The sequence below is a fragment of the Pocillopora damicornis genome, chromosome 2 (assembly GCF_964200805.1).
Source record: "Pocillopora damicornis chromosome 2, jaPocDami1.2, whole genome shotgun sequence".
Taxonomy (NCBI): domain Eukaryota; kingdom Metazoa; phylum Cnidaria; class Anthozoa; order Scleractinia; family Pocilloporidae; genus Pocillopora; species Pocillopora damicornis.
This window is the reverse complement of record NC_142671.1, coordinates 17,718,520-17,736,032: the sequence shown is the minus strand read 5'-3', so window position 1 is coordinate 17,736,032 and position 17,513 is coordinate 17,718,520. Positions and strand designations below refer to the sequence as shown.

General features: G+C 39.6%; 2 protein-coding genes across 2 annotated transcripts; both read right to left on the bottom strand.

Annotated features, from left to right (window-relative positions):
- Window positions 1-2: 2 nt before the first annotated feature.
- LOC113671183 (uncharacterized) lies at window positions 3-6,422 on the bottom strand. Its single transcript, XM_027187396.2, has 6 exons — window positions 5,413-6,422; window positions 4,561-4,772; window positions 3,673-3,873; window positions 3,067-3,311; window positions 2,111-2,289; window positions 3-877 (listed from the first exon to the last, which is right to left on the bottom strand). Exons 1-6 carry the CDS (start codon window positions 5,996-5,998, stop codon window positions 540-542), a joined length of 1,761 nt encoding a protein of 586 aa, XP_027043197.2. The 5' UTR covers window positions 5,999-6,422; the 3' UTR covers window positions 3-539.
- Window positions 6,423-6,804: 382 nt separating this feature from the next.
- Window positions 6,805-17,321, bottom strand: LOC113671174 (uncharacterized). The gene is made up of 6 exons (XM_027187387.2): window positions 16,711-17,321; window positions 15,844-16,055; window positions 10,436-10,636; window positions 9,488-9,732; window positions 8,770-8,948; window positions 6,805-8,379 (listed from the first exon to the last, which is right to left on the bottom strand). Exons 1-6 carry the CDS (start codon window positions 17,288-17,290, stop codon window positions 8,042-8,044), a joined length of 1,755 nt encoding a protein of 584 aa, XP_027043188.2. The 5' UTR covers window positions 17,291-17,321; the 3' UTR covers window positions 6,805-8,041.
- Between the last annotated feature and the right edge of the window lie 192 nt (window positions 17,322-17,513).

The following is a 17,513-nucleotide window of genomic DNA, read 5'->3' as shown; positions in this document are numbered from 1 at the left end:
CCTTAAATGAAAAAATCAATCGAAAAAAATTTAATAACATTCACTCAACTGCGTCACATATCAAAGGGTTATTATCTTACTCACTTCTACGAGAGAGAGCTATACTGTACTGGTAACAAACGTTATTTTTCGTGTTCAGTCCTCGTAACCTCAACTAGCTGGGGCCGTCTGAGGAACAACCTCTCGCTTACAATGTCGGTAACTTCGAATGTCTCTGATAACCAACCTCTGTGTGTTCTGGATATTGTATCAGATAAATCAGTTTACTCTGGGTTATGATTATTCCACTTATGCTCGAAATTTGGCCCTCTGTCTTATAGTAGATTATCAGTTGCTAATTCAGGAGAAATCTCGCCTTTCTCCATTAATCAATCCACAAAAGACAGCATTACCGGTAAACATATTTAAGTCTATACAGTGCTATTAAAGTGAAAATTTTTCTCATGAGATGTGTGATAATTAAGTTTTAAAAACACATTTTTAAGTCTGCATTGTCTATTTTATACCAAACGAGGGTTAGCACACATAAAAAATGATTATCACTTCGTCAACCACACTTGATCTTTGACCTTTCCGCTTGTATTCTGAACCCATTCCCACAGCAGCGCAGACCGATTAGCTTGAGTCAGCCGGCCATATCCATAGTCCCTTTCGTGATACAGCGACCAGCTCGCAGGAAAATAATCTTCTGTATCCAACTCTTTCCCTGCTGTTCCCACGACGATGTGCACAGGTGCTCCTGGGGTACACTGACGCTGGTAGACAGGACATGTGCGCTCATAGCTGTGATAATGAGCCCAGAAGGCCAGATCAACTTTGTACTTATACAACAGAGAATCTAATGCGTGCTGCATGCCCAGGGAGACGATGTAATCCACTGCAAAGGTAAAACAAAGACAAAGTGGAAAACAATGGTTATAATTTTAAAATGATATTGAATATAATGATGATAAAAACAATAATCATATTGATGATGTCATTTACAAATCACGCAGACTTGTTAATAAGCCTGATACGAGCCTCTGTTTATTAGCCGATGAAAACCGTTGTTGAAACAAAATTATTCTTAATTATCCCTCACTCAGCACCTACTCTTGAAAGTGAGTATCTCAAGTAAATTTGTAAGGTTTCCTTCTGTGTGTGAGTTGTGGTGGCCTCACAATTAATGTCCTGGACTCCAGGACAAGAGGTGTGGATGTTGGTGCTGGTTAAAGTAAGTGTGTTGAATTCTTTCACGGCTCTATCTTTACCCAGAGTTAGATTCTGCACTGGCTAACTAACTGTGTTGAGTTCATTGCCAAGTGCAAAATTAACCACAATGGCTCTCTCTCCACTCAGAATGGATTTTGCACTTGTTAGCCCTTTTAGTCCCACTAGTGACCTAGACAGAATTTCTCTTACACCATCAGTACAATATCAAGCAGACAAGTAATGAGAATAAAGAAAAATATCAATTAGGGGATTACTGGTTGATCCAATTTCAAATTCTCCAAACTAACTTTATAAGAATTGTATGGTAGACAGTAAGGAGAATTACTAATGGGATCTTGGGAGTTAAAGGGTTAAGTAACTGTGTTGAGTTCTTCACCAAGAAAATTCATTATCATCGCAGCTTTTCCTACGTCCAGAGTAGGATTTTGCACTGGTTAACTTACTGTGTTGAGTTATTTACAAATTAAGGAAAGTTGTTATCACTATGGCTTTTTCTCCACCCAAAGTGGATTTTGCACTTGTTAAGTAACTGTGTTGAGTTCTTTAACAAAAAGATTCATAATCAATATGGCTTTCTCTTCACCCAGAGCTGGAATTTACACTAGCTGAGTAACTGTGTTGAGTTCTTTACCAGGAAAATTTGCAATTACTATAGTTCTCTCTCCACCCAAAGTGGATTTTGCATTTGTTAAGTTACTGTTTTGAGTTCTTTGCCAAGCCAGATTAGTATCTCTATGGCTCTCTCTCCATTCAGGAGTATAAATAAATACCAGTTAACTGTATCTCTATCACAAGAATGAAATGCTAGTCTAACAACTTTCATCATTCAGATAATGGATAGGATGTCTCTCTTAGTTTGTTGTTGGGCTTGATACTTAATTCTATATGTCCCACTTACCTTCCTCCTTCTGACTTGAGTACATAGCTCTGTGGCCTACAATCGCTACCCAAGGGGTGAGAGAGCGGTTGACATTCTTTAAGTCTTGTTCGATCCATTTGTACTGACGAGATCCTTGTGTAAAGTTGTGTTCTGTGCTCATCATCGTGAAGTGGATACTGCCATAATCAAAGCTGTACCTGTCAAAAGAAAGAAAAAAAATTAACGTTTTCAAAGAGGTGTAATCTACATCAATCATCCAATACAGTATCTTTTTTTGATGTAAAAATAATTTCTGATGAGATAAGCAAAACAAAAAAAAAAAAATGAAAATGGCAAATTGCTTTAAGACTTCTGTGACTGTCCATTACAGGCATTATTTGTACACATGCAGAAAGTTGGTTAAAACTATACATGACAAAAAAAATTATGCACTTCTAATTGGCTTGGAAGGTGTACATTTTTTAAGTAAAATGAGTGCAAAGTCATAAGACAAGTGTAAAGTGCAAATAACATGCACTGTCAAAATTTTGTCTGTCCTGACTTCTGCGATGCTTTTTTCATGAAAATTATAAATAAGTTATGACACAATTTCTCATGCAATTTGGTGTGAATAAACACTTGTAAATTTTTCGAAGACTTCAAATTGCACTTGCCCTACAGGCTCATGCAATTTTTCTGCTTTTGAAAAAATTAATTCATGCTCAGTCACCAAAACCAAAATCCACTTGAAATCATGTTATTACCTATAACAATACCATCTTGTGAGTTGTCATTTTTTTTCTGTTCAAAGCAAGAGCTTCAATAATTCAAAATCCTTTTCATGACCCCAACATGAAAGTCTGGATTAATCACCATACATGATCTACACTTGACATAAAAACTCCTTCCTGTGTTCAATGAAGAGTTACAGGAGGGAAACAACAAAAACTTTGAGTCTGTGAGAGAGGGAATAAGTTTGTCATATCTGGACTTACCACCACACTGCATTTCCATTGTCAGGCATGTGGAAACGGTAATACATTGGAACACCACATTCACCAAATGAATCATGGCCCCATCCCCCTGACCACCAAGGATGAAAGCCTTCTCCAGGAGCTCCACTGGGGTCCTTGGATCCTCCCTTCACGTGATCCTGCTCATGGTTCCCAATACCCACCATATATGGCAGTATGGTGGCATAGGGCTCAATAATTGCATGCCACTGTTCCCAAATGTAGGCCTGTGATGAATATAAAATGTTTATTTCATGTGGGAATGGTCTTACAGAAACTACATGTAGAAGAAACCTGTAAAATTCATTTCTTTTAGGAACTGTTGTGCAAAGTGCAAAGATTATTATAAGAAAGAGACTTTTTGGAGGCACAATAGCAGCATAAGGGAATACTTGAAAAAAAACTTGATTCAACTGAAAGAGGATTATGTGCAAGTATCCTACATTAGCACTACTTGGGTTTTTAAAATAAAAGCAGCTTTGAAGGCTTGTGATTAGCGTCTTGATGTACAACTAAAGATTTGTTATGGCTTGACCAAAAACTTAAGACTAAACTTAAAGCAAAAGCAATAAAACTTGTTTCACTTACATGCCCTCGAGCATAAGATATATCACCATTGTGAATTACAAAAGCTGCAGTTCCATTGTTAGCCTCCTCAGTTGCATAATCTGCTGTCTTGTATGCACGAGGTATTGGGGATACTCCCATGTCTCCATAAACCAGGGCAGTAAACCTATTTGCAGAGCCAACAGGAGGAGCTGTATAGAAATGCTGAATGGGACTCATCATCTAAATATTAAACATTCAAATATTTTAAGATCATAAATATTGGTACTTCTGATAAAAGTTGAAAGTACTGTAATTGGCCATTCCTAAGATACTTGGCATACCTATCTTTACTAGTCACCTGGACAAGAGTTATTTCTAAATCCATTACCCAGGCATATAGCATTATATCCAAGGTTATTTCCCAAAAGCATCATATCCATAGTGTCTACCCAAAGTCTACCCAAAACAGTTTACGATTACCAATTCTGTGAATTTGGTAATTTATTGTTGGTGAAATAAAAAATATTTACCAGTAAAAATCAGTTGTGTTAGGTGATCTACTATCAATATTGCAAGAGAACAAACTGTTCTGATAGTTCACAAGTTAACATATACATACACACAAGTTAAAGATTCACAAGACTTGCACAGTTATTTGGGTGTCATTTCAATGCTTAGCTTCAACTGATCTTCAGAAAACCATAAGTTCACCTAAAAAGCTGGAAGTTTGGACGGCATTAGACATCAGATAATTCTCTGACCTGTATACAAAATTCTTCAACTGCCTTTTGATGACCCCTTTTATTCAAAAGTAGAAAACATTCCAATGTTACAGCATCTTACATTATTCACCTGCTTCTTGATTTTCAAACAAAAACCCTTGAAAGACCACATGTATACAAAACAATTCAGTTCTGCAAAAAATACCTTCTTTGAACCATAAGAGTAGTAATATCTTGTTCCTGGTGTGAGGTTAGTCAGCAGAACATCATGAATATAGCCAGGATCAACAAAGTTATTGACATCATTGGCAGGTGCATTGCACATGTCAGCAGCAGTGTAGGTTTTACTGATATTCCCCATGATCACTTCAGACATAGCTGATGGGTCAGTCCCGTATTTTACAAAAGAAGTTTCCACTACAAATTAAAGCAGTGAATTTATCATCAGAGAAGAAATAAAAAATCTATTTACCAAAAGGAAAGCTCAGCAACTGTTGATTTTGTTTGTTTGAATTGTTGTATTTACAACAGACAATTCTGCTAAAAATTAAAGCAATGAAATTACCATATGAGGGGAAGAGAAATTCTAGAGTCTAACTGTTGATTTGGTTTAATTGAAAATCGCAATTAGAAAAATAACTGGAAATTATCATTCTATATATCAACGGTGTCATTAAGAACTAATAACAATTTTTGGTGCAGCATGAAAGTCTTGCTTGAAATTGTCAAAAACAGAACTTCTCTTATGTGGCATAGCCTAAAAAGTTTATATATTATAGTCCAGGATCATCCTATTGCAGTTTACCCCTCCTCTGAAAATTTCAAAAGGATTCTGCATAGCTTGCTGGTCAAAAGATACTGAGTGTCTAGCCCACAAAAACAAAATAATGATTGATGGGAAAACCAAGTTACATTAAATACTTTAATTTATGCCGTAGGAAAAAGTGGCAAGTCTAATGCAGAATGCAAGGCACAGACAACATGGTACGCTGAGCAACTCCAGCCAAAGCATGCTTTCTCTGCTCCCTCTAAACTATGCACAAATTACAGAACTTACTGAAGCCAGACACCCACATAACTCTCATTTCTGTGGGGTTGCCTGTGAGTGCTAGATGGCCCTGTAATGGCATCTCTGCTCCTCCTTCGAAAGTCACAATATTGCTTTCCACCGCAAGCATCGAGTAATTACCAATCCTGAAGTATCTGAATACACAGTCCTTCCTTACGTTCCAAAGCCGAACTGCAAACTCGCCATAACCTTTGGGGTAAGTCGCTATAGTACTGACATTGACATAATCTAAATATCGTTCAGGTTCGGCATCTGGTGGACAATATAGAACAACGACATCTTCTTTATTTGGAAAAGTAACTCCATGCCACATGACGTTCACCTCCGCGCCATTTTTTATCTCTGATGAAGGTGACACTTTCAAAACAGCACCAGAATCTTGAGTTGTAATCGGTTTCAGTGGAAAAGAGAACCTGAGCTTATTTGCCGGGTTTCGAGCGTCGACGATGGTTCCATTTGGATGCAGTTTGCCGAAATAAGTTGGAACAGGATGGTCGTGTTTACAGTCTATGCCAGTAGCCCAAAAGATAGATAACCAAACCGCAACATTAGAAACCAAAACAGTAGCCACCATTTTGAAATGTGATGTAACGGGTCACATTACATTTTCTTTGTGAAGAGCCTCACCGTGGGGTGGGCAACCACAAGTGAAAGATAAAGCCGATAACACGTACCCCTCTGTTAGATTAAGGCATAAAAAGCCAAACATTTGTTTAAAGTATTTTCAGGGTATCAGAAAAATCGTGCGAAATTTAAGGAAAACGAAGGAGCAAATGAGATTTTTACGGGCTTTAAGATGTTGATGAGGCGAATTGATTTAATAGTTTATTTGCCATTGTCGAGAGATCGGACAAAAGCATAATTTTAAATCTGTTTTCATAGCTTTGACTGCAATTAATCCAACCTTAAAGCGATACTTCCATTTTCTAATCTCCAAATCTACACCAGTCAGGTTAGTTAGTAGCCTCCTGCGCAGAAGTTGTTAGGCACGTCACGTCACGCAATCATTCCTCCCCACAAACGTTAGTAGGGAGGAATGATTGCGTGACGTAACAAGCCTGACAACGTCTGCCAAAGAGGCTAAACAGACGAAAGACACACGTTTAAAAAGCTAGCTAGAGTGTTGGGACTTTAATAAGGTTTCATAGAGTCGTTTTGAGGGAAAAAATTTGAGTTTTAAGATATTTTTTTAACGATGTTTTTGTTTGTTTGTCATTGCTTTTTGACTCTTCCGACAAAGTCAAAGGATCACTTCAAACTGCAATGACGCTTTTATTCACTCTTTTGGAAATAGAATTATCAAACACTATCCGAGTTATCATAAACATGCAGAAAAGTAGACATAGTGAACATCTGTTAAAAAAAAATATGGACTCTAGATATCTTAATAAATTTATTTTCATTTACATTTCGAAAGAATTAAAAGATAAAATATAAAAGGAAGATGTGTTCCAAAATAGAGGAAGGATGGTTTAATACGTTCTCTAGAAGGGTGGAAAAGAGTGCACTAAATTTCTGTAAAAAGATGCAAAGTTGATAAAGATTCTAATATTAAAATCTGGGGTTGTTGTAATCTAAGACAAAAATCTATTTAAATAGGAAAAAAAAACCAATGATGATTGTTTCCTCACAGAAACTAAAACCCCCTCTCTCCCTCCCTTCTAGGCTGTTCACAGATGATAACTTTATCTCACTACTAAGGGGGTGAGGGTTAGGGGATAATGTCCTCAAGAGATGCACATCCTGAGACAACAAGAGAAAAAGAGCAATTAATGACTTCAAGTAAACTAATATTAATGCCTTGATGAAAGAATTGTGCAAGGATTACCTTGAAAGTTGTCATTTTGTCCATCTATAATACCTTTGATACCATGCGGTATACACTATCCCACTGAAAAAGACCCTCATGCTTAAGAAACAACAGGAGCCCATCAGTAATGGGCTCCTGGAAACAAGTACTATCCAGTTACTGGTGTTATCTGATGTTTCAACTTCATCCTCCTCTAAAATTGTCCAGTATCTGAGTTTTCTCAACAATGATGGTGTCATTAACACACACATGTAAAATCTGCTCTATTTTTTTAATGTCCCAATTGTAGAGCAGAACAGGTCACTGCCTGAAAAGGGTGCGCAATGTGTCTGTAATTGCAAGATGTGGAGGACTGAGAATGAACGAGGTGGTGCAAATAATATTTTGTATGGGTTGTTTCCCCCCTGAATTCTACAGCATTATTTTTTTCATATTTTGACCAAAAAAATGAACACTAAAAAAGAACATATGTCTGACTTCAATGAATGCCATAAATTAAAGTAGGTGAGGATGTCCATCACTGCAGGTCTTTTCCCAGGGTTTTACCAGTCATAAGCATGTAAAAGGGTTAAAATGTCTTCAATTTCTTCATACAGATACTAGCCCAAAAGCCATTCTGGGCTGACAATTTCACTGATCCACAAAAGGCAGCATTAACCAAATTAAAATCTATAAGGTGCTTTTAAAGTGCAAATTTTTCTAATGAAATGTAATGAAAAATTAGCCTTAAGAACACAGTTTAAAGTCTGCCCTATTCACAAATTGTCTATTTTAAATAAACGAGGGGTAACACAATCAGAGTGATCATCACTTCGTCAACCACACTTGATCTTTGACCTTTCCACTTGTATTCTCAACCCATTCCCACAGAAGTGCAGAGCGATTTGCCTGAGTCAGCCGGCCATATCCATAGTCATTTTCTTGATACAGTGACCAGCTCACAGGAAAATAATCCTCTAAATCCAACTCTTTCCCTGCTGTCCCTACAACAATGTGCACAGGTGCTCCTGGGGTGCATTGACGCTGGTAGACAGGACATGTGCGCTCATAGCTGTGATAATGAGCCCAGAAGGCCAGATCAACTTTGTACTTATACAACAGAGATTCAAATGCATGCTGCATGCCCAGGGAGATGATGTAATCCCCTGCAAATGTTAAACGAAAAAAAAGTATGAAACAGGGGGTATAATTTTCTAATGATAATGAAGATAGTGCAGCCTATACGTGGATGCGGCTTATCTGCAGGTAAATCTGGCATTTGTTAACATGTCTATTAAGAACCTCTTGAAAATTGTGGTTGAAATAATAATTATTCTTAAGCATCCTTCACTCTGAACCTACTCAACCTTGAGCCAAAATGTTAACCACATGACGATGGTAACAAAAACAAACTGGCATCCTCACCACAATGGACTAATATCCCTATTAGAGGAATGGAATGCTTGTCCAATAACTTAAATTGTTTAGGCAATGGATAGAATGCACCTTTTGCTTTGTTATTGGACTTGATACTTATTTTGATTTGTCCTACTTACCCTCCAACTTCTGACTTGTGTACATTGCTCTGTGTCCTGCGATCACTACCCAAGGGGTAAGAGAGCGGTCGACATTCTTTAAGTCTTGTTCCATCCATTCATACTGACGAGATCCTTGTGTAAAGTTGTGTTCTGTGCTCATCATCATGAAGTGGATACTGCCATAATCAAAGCTGTACCTGTCAAAACAAACAAACAAAATTACACATTTCCAAAGAAACAAAATATATTCAATCCTCCAATAGGATATCCTTCCTTGATGTTAAAATAATTTCTGATAAGGTTAACAAGAAAACATTAAAATGGCAAAAAAACTTAAGAATACATATCTTCTGTGATTATCCATTACAGGCATTCCTTGCTCACATGCAGATAGTTGGTAAATACCATAATAATAATCTTTATTGAGATAACTTTTAAACAAACATGGTTTTCAAAAAAGAAGGATCTCATACCACTGAAAATAAAATAAAGCGAGTCGTCGGCTTATTTTTTTTTCTGTTTTACATAATTGAAAAAGACCACTGCATGACAAGAGCTAGTTTCAATAATTCACAATCCTTTCCTGACCCTAACTTGAGAATCTGGATTGATCAACATACATGATAACACTCCTCTCTATGTTCAGTAAGGAGTTACAGAGAAACTCATCTCAAGGGAAACAATGAGAACTTTGAGTTTGTGGGAGAGGAAACAAGTTTGCTATATCTGGACTTACCACCACACTGCATTTCCGTTATCAGGCATGTGGAAACGGTAGTACATTGGAACCCCACATTCACCACCTGAATCATAGCCCCATCCCCCAGACCACCAGGGATGAAAACCTTCTCCAGGGGCCCCACTGGGGTCCTTGGATCCTCCCTTCAAATGATCCTGCTCATGGTTCCCAATACCCACCATATATGGCAGTATAGTGGCATAGGGCTCAATAATTGCATGCCACTGTTCCCAAATGTAGGCCTGCAATTATACAATAGAGAATCATACATGGGCATGCATAGATATGGAATTTCTCTTCGAGTGTTCAACTCAATAGCTCATTAATGAATGAAAATAAATGAATCAACAATCCCCAAATAACAATCGTAAAGTGTGTTGGCGCTAACTGTCAAGATGGAAAAAGGCGTTGAATCACTATTACAAAAACAACAATGGTCATTATTTTTAATTTACCAAATTCTCATTTATTGAATTTGTCCTCACCAACAGAAGAAGTCTTTCAGGTAAAAGACCAAAATCGGCCAGTGGCAAATCTTCCAGTAGTCAATTTTCATTATCAGCCAAAAGAAATGCCAACACCAAAGCCACTGAATACGTAACTTTTGGTTTCTTTTTGTTGCTAGTCACTCTCAATAACTACATTCAGGTAAAGAGTATTATGGGAAGGTATCCTCAGCGGTTACTACACTGGTTTTTAAAACAAGAGAGGTGTGGTAAGCTCATGATTATTGTGTTTATATATGTTATGGTTCAATTTTATCCTTAGTTCAAATTTTATTTTCTTTTGTTTTTGGGTATTGTAATGTATGATAATGAGTTTGAAACAAAAGAAATTAAAATTTGAACCAAAGATGAAATTGAACCACAACATATACAACTAAAAGTTGGCCAAATTTGCAACAAAACTTAAAGGAAAATCAACAGAATTTGTTACAATACTTACAAATCCTCGAGCATAAGAAATATCACCATTGTGAAATACAAAGGCTGCAGTTCCATTGTTAGCCTCTTCTGTTGCATAATCTGCTGTCTTGTATGCCCGAGGTATTGGGGATATTCCCATGTCTCCATAAACCAGGGCAGTAAACCTATTTGCAGAACCAACAGGAGGAGCTGTATTGAAATGCTGAATAGGACTCATCATCTAAAAATTAAACATTAAAATATTTTAAGATCATAAAGACTTAATAATGAAAGTTGAAAGTATTATAGTTGGCCAGTCCCAAGTTGAGGCATGCCTTTACCTGTCACTTGAATGTGGTGTCTTTGACGTATTGACTGTACAACTCCGTTTTGTAACAACAACGTAATCTTTATTGTGTTTTATATCGTCTTACCACATGCTCTCCCCGCTACTATATCCCATAATAATAATGAACATACGGGACACTACATCTCCCCCTAAGTTATTAAAAAAAACAACCAAGTAATAAAGTACTCGAAAAGAAAGTTCAGAGTCTCTTATTTTCTTCTGAATAATTTTAAACTAGGCGCGTACATAATCTTGCATCCAGGAGGGCGCTCGCTTGGCACGCACAGGGCGCGAAGCAACTGAAGGTAAGGGGCTAGATACGGCTTCAGATGTATCTGTTGCTGATTGACTAGAACTGAGATTTGGCTCATCCTGTCGGGGTTGCGCTGGTTGCTCGGCTAGGCATGGCTGTGGATCTATTTCTGCTTTTTTAACAGTCCCAGGATCCATAAACTTTTTCGTATGAGCAATGTTGCGCATCTTATTGTTCCCGTTTGTGTCTTGTAAAATGACAGCATTTCCATCTTTACGAGTGACAATGTAAGGTTCTGGCTCATAGTTTGGTGAGAGCTTGTTTTCACGTGTCTGCTTTAACAGTACCTTGTCACCCTCCTCAATATTGCTGTGTTTGGCTCCTCGTGTTCTGTCTGCATACTCTTTCTGGCTGAGTTTTGCACGAGTGTCTCTCTCTCTCAACAACTGTTGCCAATATGCTTCAGTTGCACGGTCTTTGGAGAATTCGACTCGTGGAAGTTTGTCACGCAGTTTCCTCCCCATCAGTAGTTCTGCAGGTGATAATCCAGTAACAGTGTGTGGGGTAACTCTATATTGGAAGAGGAAGTTCTCAAGAGCCTTTTTCCAATCCTTTCCTTCGACGCGTGCAATTCGCACTATCTTCAAAATTGTTTCATTTGCGCGTTCTACCTCTCCGTTGCTCTGTGGCCAATAGGGTATGCCCTTCTTGTGGTCTATTCCCAGGTATTCTAGGAAGCCCTCAAATTCCTTTGACGCAAATGGTGGTCCGTTGTCACTGCGCAGAGTTTCTGGTAGTCCATGTGTTCTGAAAATAGCTTCCATGCTTTTTATCACATGTCGGGCATCTGTCTTCTTTAGGAGAATAGCCTCCAGCCAACGAGAATAATAGTCGACAGCAACTAAAAGGTGTTCACCGTTTGAGATTTCAAGAAGGTCCACTGAGATCTCCTGCCAGGGTCCATCAGGTAGACTGCTTGACCTCACAGGCTCTGGTTTTGATCTTGGTCCCACAAGTTGACAGGGGTGGCATGAACGTATGGCATCCTCCACCTGTTTGTCCATTTGTGGCCACCACACTTTTTCCCGCAACCTGGCTTTAGTACGGACCATGCCCTGATGACCTTCGTGTGCCAACATGATGGTTTGTTTCCACAGGCTCTGAGGCATTACAATGCGAGTCCCTCTCATCACTACTTGTCCTACTACCCACAGTTCTTCCTTAACTGCTTTGTAGGTGGTGCCTGACAATTGGGTCCAGTCACCAGTGATCACAGCTTTGTGCACTATCCGTAAAGTTGGATCATTTGCTGTGGCAGTCTCAACTTGCTTCGGCAACAAAGCGGCTGGTATTGCTGCACTTGCCACGCTGTATGCAAAATCTTCCGTCTTTCTGGTGTCGTCATCTTGAGTTGAGCCAATAGGCAGGCGGCTGAGGACGTCTGCCGGATTATCTTTGCCTGGTATGTGCGTCAGCGTGTATTGAAATTGCTGCAAGTATAGGAGCCACCTTTCTATCCGGGCGGATGGAGGCTTCGACTTTGTACCGAGTACTGTGACTAGCGGCTTATGGTCAGTGCGGACTTCGAATTTAATTCCATACAGGTACAGGTAAAACTTCTCGCAAGCCCATCTGACAGCTAGAGCTTCTCTTTCGAACTGGGAGTACCTTGTTTCAACGTTGCTAAGCTTTCGGCTAGCGTAATATATTGGCCTGTAGGTCCCGTCTCGTTGTTTTTGCTCCAGAACTGCTCCAACTCCAACAGGAGAAGCATCAGTTGTGAGCCGTGTTGTGGCACCTTGCCTGTGGTAGGCCATCACTGGTGCTCTGGTTAGCAGGCCCTTGATTTCTTGAAAGGCTTTTTTTTCTTTTGGACCCCAGTGCCACTTAACATCTTTGCCGGTTAGGTCCCACAATGGACTTGATATGGTTGCAAAGTTTGGGATGAACTTCGCACAAAACTGAACTGAACCGAGAAAGCTTCTTACTTCAGACTGGTTTTGGGGCGTTGGTGCTTTAACGATAGCTTCCACTCGTTCACTGGAGACTTTTAATCCCTCGCCAGAGAGTACATCACCCATGTAAACCATGCTGCTAACACCAATTTCACATTTGTCATAATTCAAGGTGAGGTTTGATTCTTCCAGTTTACGCATGACCCTGTCTAAATTCTCATCATGTTCTTTGTCGTCTGCCCCTACGACTCGCAGGTCATCATGGAGATTGTAGGCACCCGGGCAGCATTTAATTACTTGCCACACGATCTGCTGGAATTTTTCTGTGGCCATGTTCACGCCAAAAAGCAGGCGTTTGTACCTGTATAAACCATCAGGCGCAGCAAATGTTGTGATATCCCGAGAGTCTGGATGTAGCTCAATTTGGTGGAAGGCCATATTTAGATCTAGCTTTGAGAAAACTTTGGCATGGGAGACTTCTTGGAGTGTCTCTTCAACTGTTGGTACTGGGTGCTTCTCCCGTACGATGGCCTGATTTGCTTGCCTCATATCAAGACATATCCTGATGTCACCATTAGGCTTCTCCACCACAACCAAGGGGTTCACCCAGCTGGTTGGTCCCTCCACCTTTTCAATGACATCAAGTTTGAGTAGTTCCTCTAGCTTTTCGGTGACCTTAGCTCTTCTACTAAAAGGGATTCTGCGTAGTGGCTGAGCGACTGGTTGAACACTCTCATCAATGTGGAGTTTTAGCTGATATCCTTTGAGCTTGCCGAGGCCTTGAAATACTTTTGGAAATTTGGACTTCAGAAGGGCTTTTCGGTCAAGACTGTTTGTGAGGCTTTCCATGCTATCAGATTTGACATCACAGCTATTAATGGACACGCCTACCCTTAACACGCCCAGCAATTCGGAGGCCTCGCGACCAAGTAGCGTCGCTGCCTTACCGCACATTACATAAAATTCAGTATACAGGGATTTGTGGGTCTGTGGTACTTGTACGTTAAAAAAGTATTTCCCTTTAAGCTGGAGAGGCTGTACAGAAGCATAAGCATAAACTCTCTTATTGCAGTCCAACAATCTAGCCTTGCCCCCCGATACAAAATTAAACATTTCCTCTGACATTAAATTACAGCTAGCACCAGAGTCTATAACAATGTTTACAAGCTTATCTTCAATCATGAGTTCCATGGTGTTCTCTCCATCCGTGCTCCCGGTGCTGAACACGTAGAAGTCATCACTGTTTACGCGCTCGTCTGCACTCGCGTCTTCGCACACGTTGTGTACATCACGTTGCTCCTTTGAATTTCCTCCTCTTCGTCCACGGCTAGGTTTTGTTCGTGGGTTTCCGCGACCACGACTTGAACTTTGGCTGGGGTCTCGTCCTTTATTCTGCTTGGAGTGGCAGCACACTTCAAAATGACCGATGTGCCCGCACTTTCCGCATTTGTGGTCACGTGAGCGACGGCATTCTTTCGCGAAATGACCCACTTTATCGCACCGCCAACATTTTCCCCCTTGTTTTGGATCACGGGACAAGCTGTTTACGTGGCTTTCGGGAATGAGGATAAGCGCTTCTTTGTCATGATACTGGCTAACGATTTCCATGAGTTTGCTGAGAGGCAGTGTTTCCTCATGGTACAATTTTGACTTGAGATTTTTGTCCTTCAGAAAAGAAATGGCGCGATCTCTCACCTGGTTGTCCCTTTCGCCCTCGTAGTCACAATGTTCTGCTAGTTTCTGCAGGCGAGTAATAAAATTGTTGACGGTTTCACCAGGTAATGGAGTAGCCGCTAAAAATATTTGTCTGGCCATTGGGGCGTTCTTTTTGAGCTTGAAGTGTTCTGAAAGGCAGTCCATAGCTTTTTTGTAATCTTTCGCTTCGCCTCGTGTTGTAGCAGGAATGGAATTATTGAAAACATCTCGGACTTTGGGGCCGGCTAGGTGAAGTAGTAGTGCTCTTTTTTGTGTGGGGTCGCTGATTCCAGAGGCAGTAACATAAAGCTCGAATTCTTCTTTCCAAGTTAACCATCTTTGGGCGAGTGTAGCTGGTTCGCCGACGGCGTCGAACGCAGATAATCCAGGTAATCCGCTTAAGCATACGGCCATCTGTGCGAGTTTTGTCCACTGTTTGAACTCGTTTCCACTTCAGCAGCCGTACGGCAAGTTGAATATCGTTTATCCTCGTCGCCAAATGTGGTGTCTTTGACGTATTGACTGTACAACTCCGTTTTGTAACAACAACGTAATCTTTATTGTGTTTTATATCGTCTTACCACATGCTCTCCCCGCTACTATATCCCATAATAATAATGAACATACGGGACACTACATTGAACAAGTATTATTTCTAAATCCATTAACCTTCAGCATCATATCCAAGGTGATTTCCCATAAGTCCACCCAAAAGAGCTCAAAGGCAACAATTTCATGATGTTCAACAAGAAAAGAATTTGGAAATTTTATTCTCAGTGGAAAGAAAACTAATTGCTGATGGAAATGAGATATGATGAGTGATATATTACAGTGTTGCAAGATATCAAACTTTTGTGATATCTCACAGGCAAAATACACTTCTTCTCAGGTGAAAGATTCACTAGACTTGCACAGTTATTAGGGGTCATTTCAATGCTTAGTTTTGACTGATTTTCACTTCAGAAAACCATGAGTTCACCTAAAAAGCAGGAAGTTCTGTGGGCATCACACATCAGATAATTCTCTAACCTGTATACCAAATTCTCCGACTACCATTTGATGACCCTTTTTATAAAAAATAGTAGAAAATGTCCTCCTGTTACAGTATTTTATACTATCTGCCTACTTCTTGATTTTTTTTAATCAAAATCCTGGAAAGACTAATATATGACATGATTCAATCCTGAAAAAGATACCTTCACTGAACCATAGGAGTAGTAATATTTTGTTCCTGGTGTGAGGTTAGTCAGCAGAACATCATGAATATAGCCAGGATCAACAAAGTTATTGACATCATTGGCAGGTGCATTGCACATGTCAGCAGCAGTGTAGGTTTTACTGATATTCCCCATGATCACTTCAGACATAGCGGATGGGTCAGTTCCATATTTTACAACAGAAGTTTCCACTATAAATTAAAGTAATGAATTTATCATCAGAGGAGAAAGAAAAAAATCTATTTACCAAAAGAAAGCTAGGTAATTGTTGATTTTGTTTGTTTGAAAATCTAAATTCAGATAATAAGTGGCTTTTATCATTTTTTATATAAACTGTGTCAGTAAGAACTATTTACACATTTTTATGCAGCATGATAGATTCTTACTAGGAATTGTCAAAAAGGTTTATCCATTTTAATTATAAACCTGATAGTACGCATGGGCAATAAGAAGTGCATCCTCGTTGTTTGGTCAAGATAGCGGGAGATTAGCCTTCTTCCTTTAATGTGTTTTTAAGGAACCTTGCCAATATTCAGCCATCTTGACCAAACAAGCTTGGTCACATAACAAATACATTTAAATAAATAGGATGATCCTTTCCCATTTGCCAGTAAAAAGATACAAAGAGTCTTACTAAAAAGTAAAATGAAATAACGATTTCAGGAGGAATCGAAAAAAGGGGGTGGATAAGGGAAAACAAAGTGACATTGGATAGCTTTGTAAAATGGGAGAAAAGAAGTAAATCTAATGTATACAAGGCATGAGAAACATGGTTGGCAGTGCAACTCGAGCCATAGCATGCGTCCTCTGCTTCCTCTCAAACTTTGCAAAAATTGCACAACTTACTTAAGCCGGACACCCACATAACTCTCATTTCTGTAGGGTTGCCTGTGAGTGATAGATGGCCCTGCAGTGGTATCTCTGCTCCTCCTTCGAAAGTAACAACGTTGCTTTGTACCACAAGCATCGAGTAGTTACCAATCCTGTAGTATCTGAATACACAGTCCTTCCTTAAATTCCAAAGTCGAACCCCAAACTCGCCATAACCTTTCGAGTAAGTGGCTATGCTGCTGACATTGACATAGTCTAAATAAAGATCGGGTTCGGCATCCGGTGGGCAGTAAAGACCAACAACATCTTTTTTATTTGGAAGAGTAACTCCATACCACATGACGTTCACCTCCGCGCCGTTTTTGATCTCTAATGAAGGTGACACTTTCAAAACAGCACCAGAATCTTGAGTTATAATCGGTTTCAGTGGAAAGGAGAACCTAAGTTTATTTGCCGGGTTTCGAGCATCGACAATGGTTCCATTAGGATGCAGTTTGCCGAAATAAGTTGGAACGGGATGATCGTGTTTACAGTCCATGCCAGTGACCCAAATGATAGATATCCAAACTACTAGGAAGGCCTCAGCGGCCGCCATTTTGAAGGAAAGAACGGACTTTAGATGATGTGACGGAGTCACGCGATATACATATCGTTCGCAAACAGCCTCACCGTGGGTTGGTGGGCTAATACAGATGAACGATACGCAACTAATCCCCTCCTCCCCCCCTCTACCCATGCACCTTTAGAATTGAAGAGGTTTAAGGAATATGTAGAAGGAAGAATTTTTATGGGATTTTAGATGATAATGACAAAAGTGT

What these genes read in the sequence shown, in the direction of transcription:
- LOC113671183 (XM_027187396.2), bottom strand. Translation starts at nt 5,998, where the DNA reads ATGGTGGCTACTGTTTTGGTTTCTAATGTTGCGGTTTGGTTATCTATC. An exon ending in AATGGAAATGCAGTGTGGTG is followed by an intron (nt 2,290 to 3,066) that starts GTAAGTCCAGAT and finishes TTCTTTTGACAG; the next exon opens with GTACAGCTTTGATTATGGCA. An exon ending in CTCAAGTCAGAAGGAGGAAG is followed by an intron (nt 878 to 2,110) that starts GTAAGTGGGACA and finishes TTACCTTTGCAG; the next exon opens with TGGATTACATCGTCTCCCTG.
- LOC113671174 (XM_027187387.2), bottom strand. Translation starts at nt 17,290, where the DNA reads ATGGCGGCCGCTGAGGCCTTCCTAGTAGTTTGGATATCTATCATTTGG. An exon ending in TATGTGGGTGTCCGGCTTAA is followed by an intron (nt 16,056 to 16,710) that starts GTAAGTTGTGCA and finishes TTTAATTTATAG; the next exon opens with TGGAAACTTCTGTTGTAAAA. An exon ending in AACGGAAATGCAGTGTGGTG is followed by an intron (nt 8,949 to 9,487) that starts GTAAGTCCAGAT and finishes TTGTTTTGACAG; the next exon opens with GTACAGCTTTGATTATGGCA.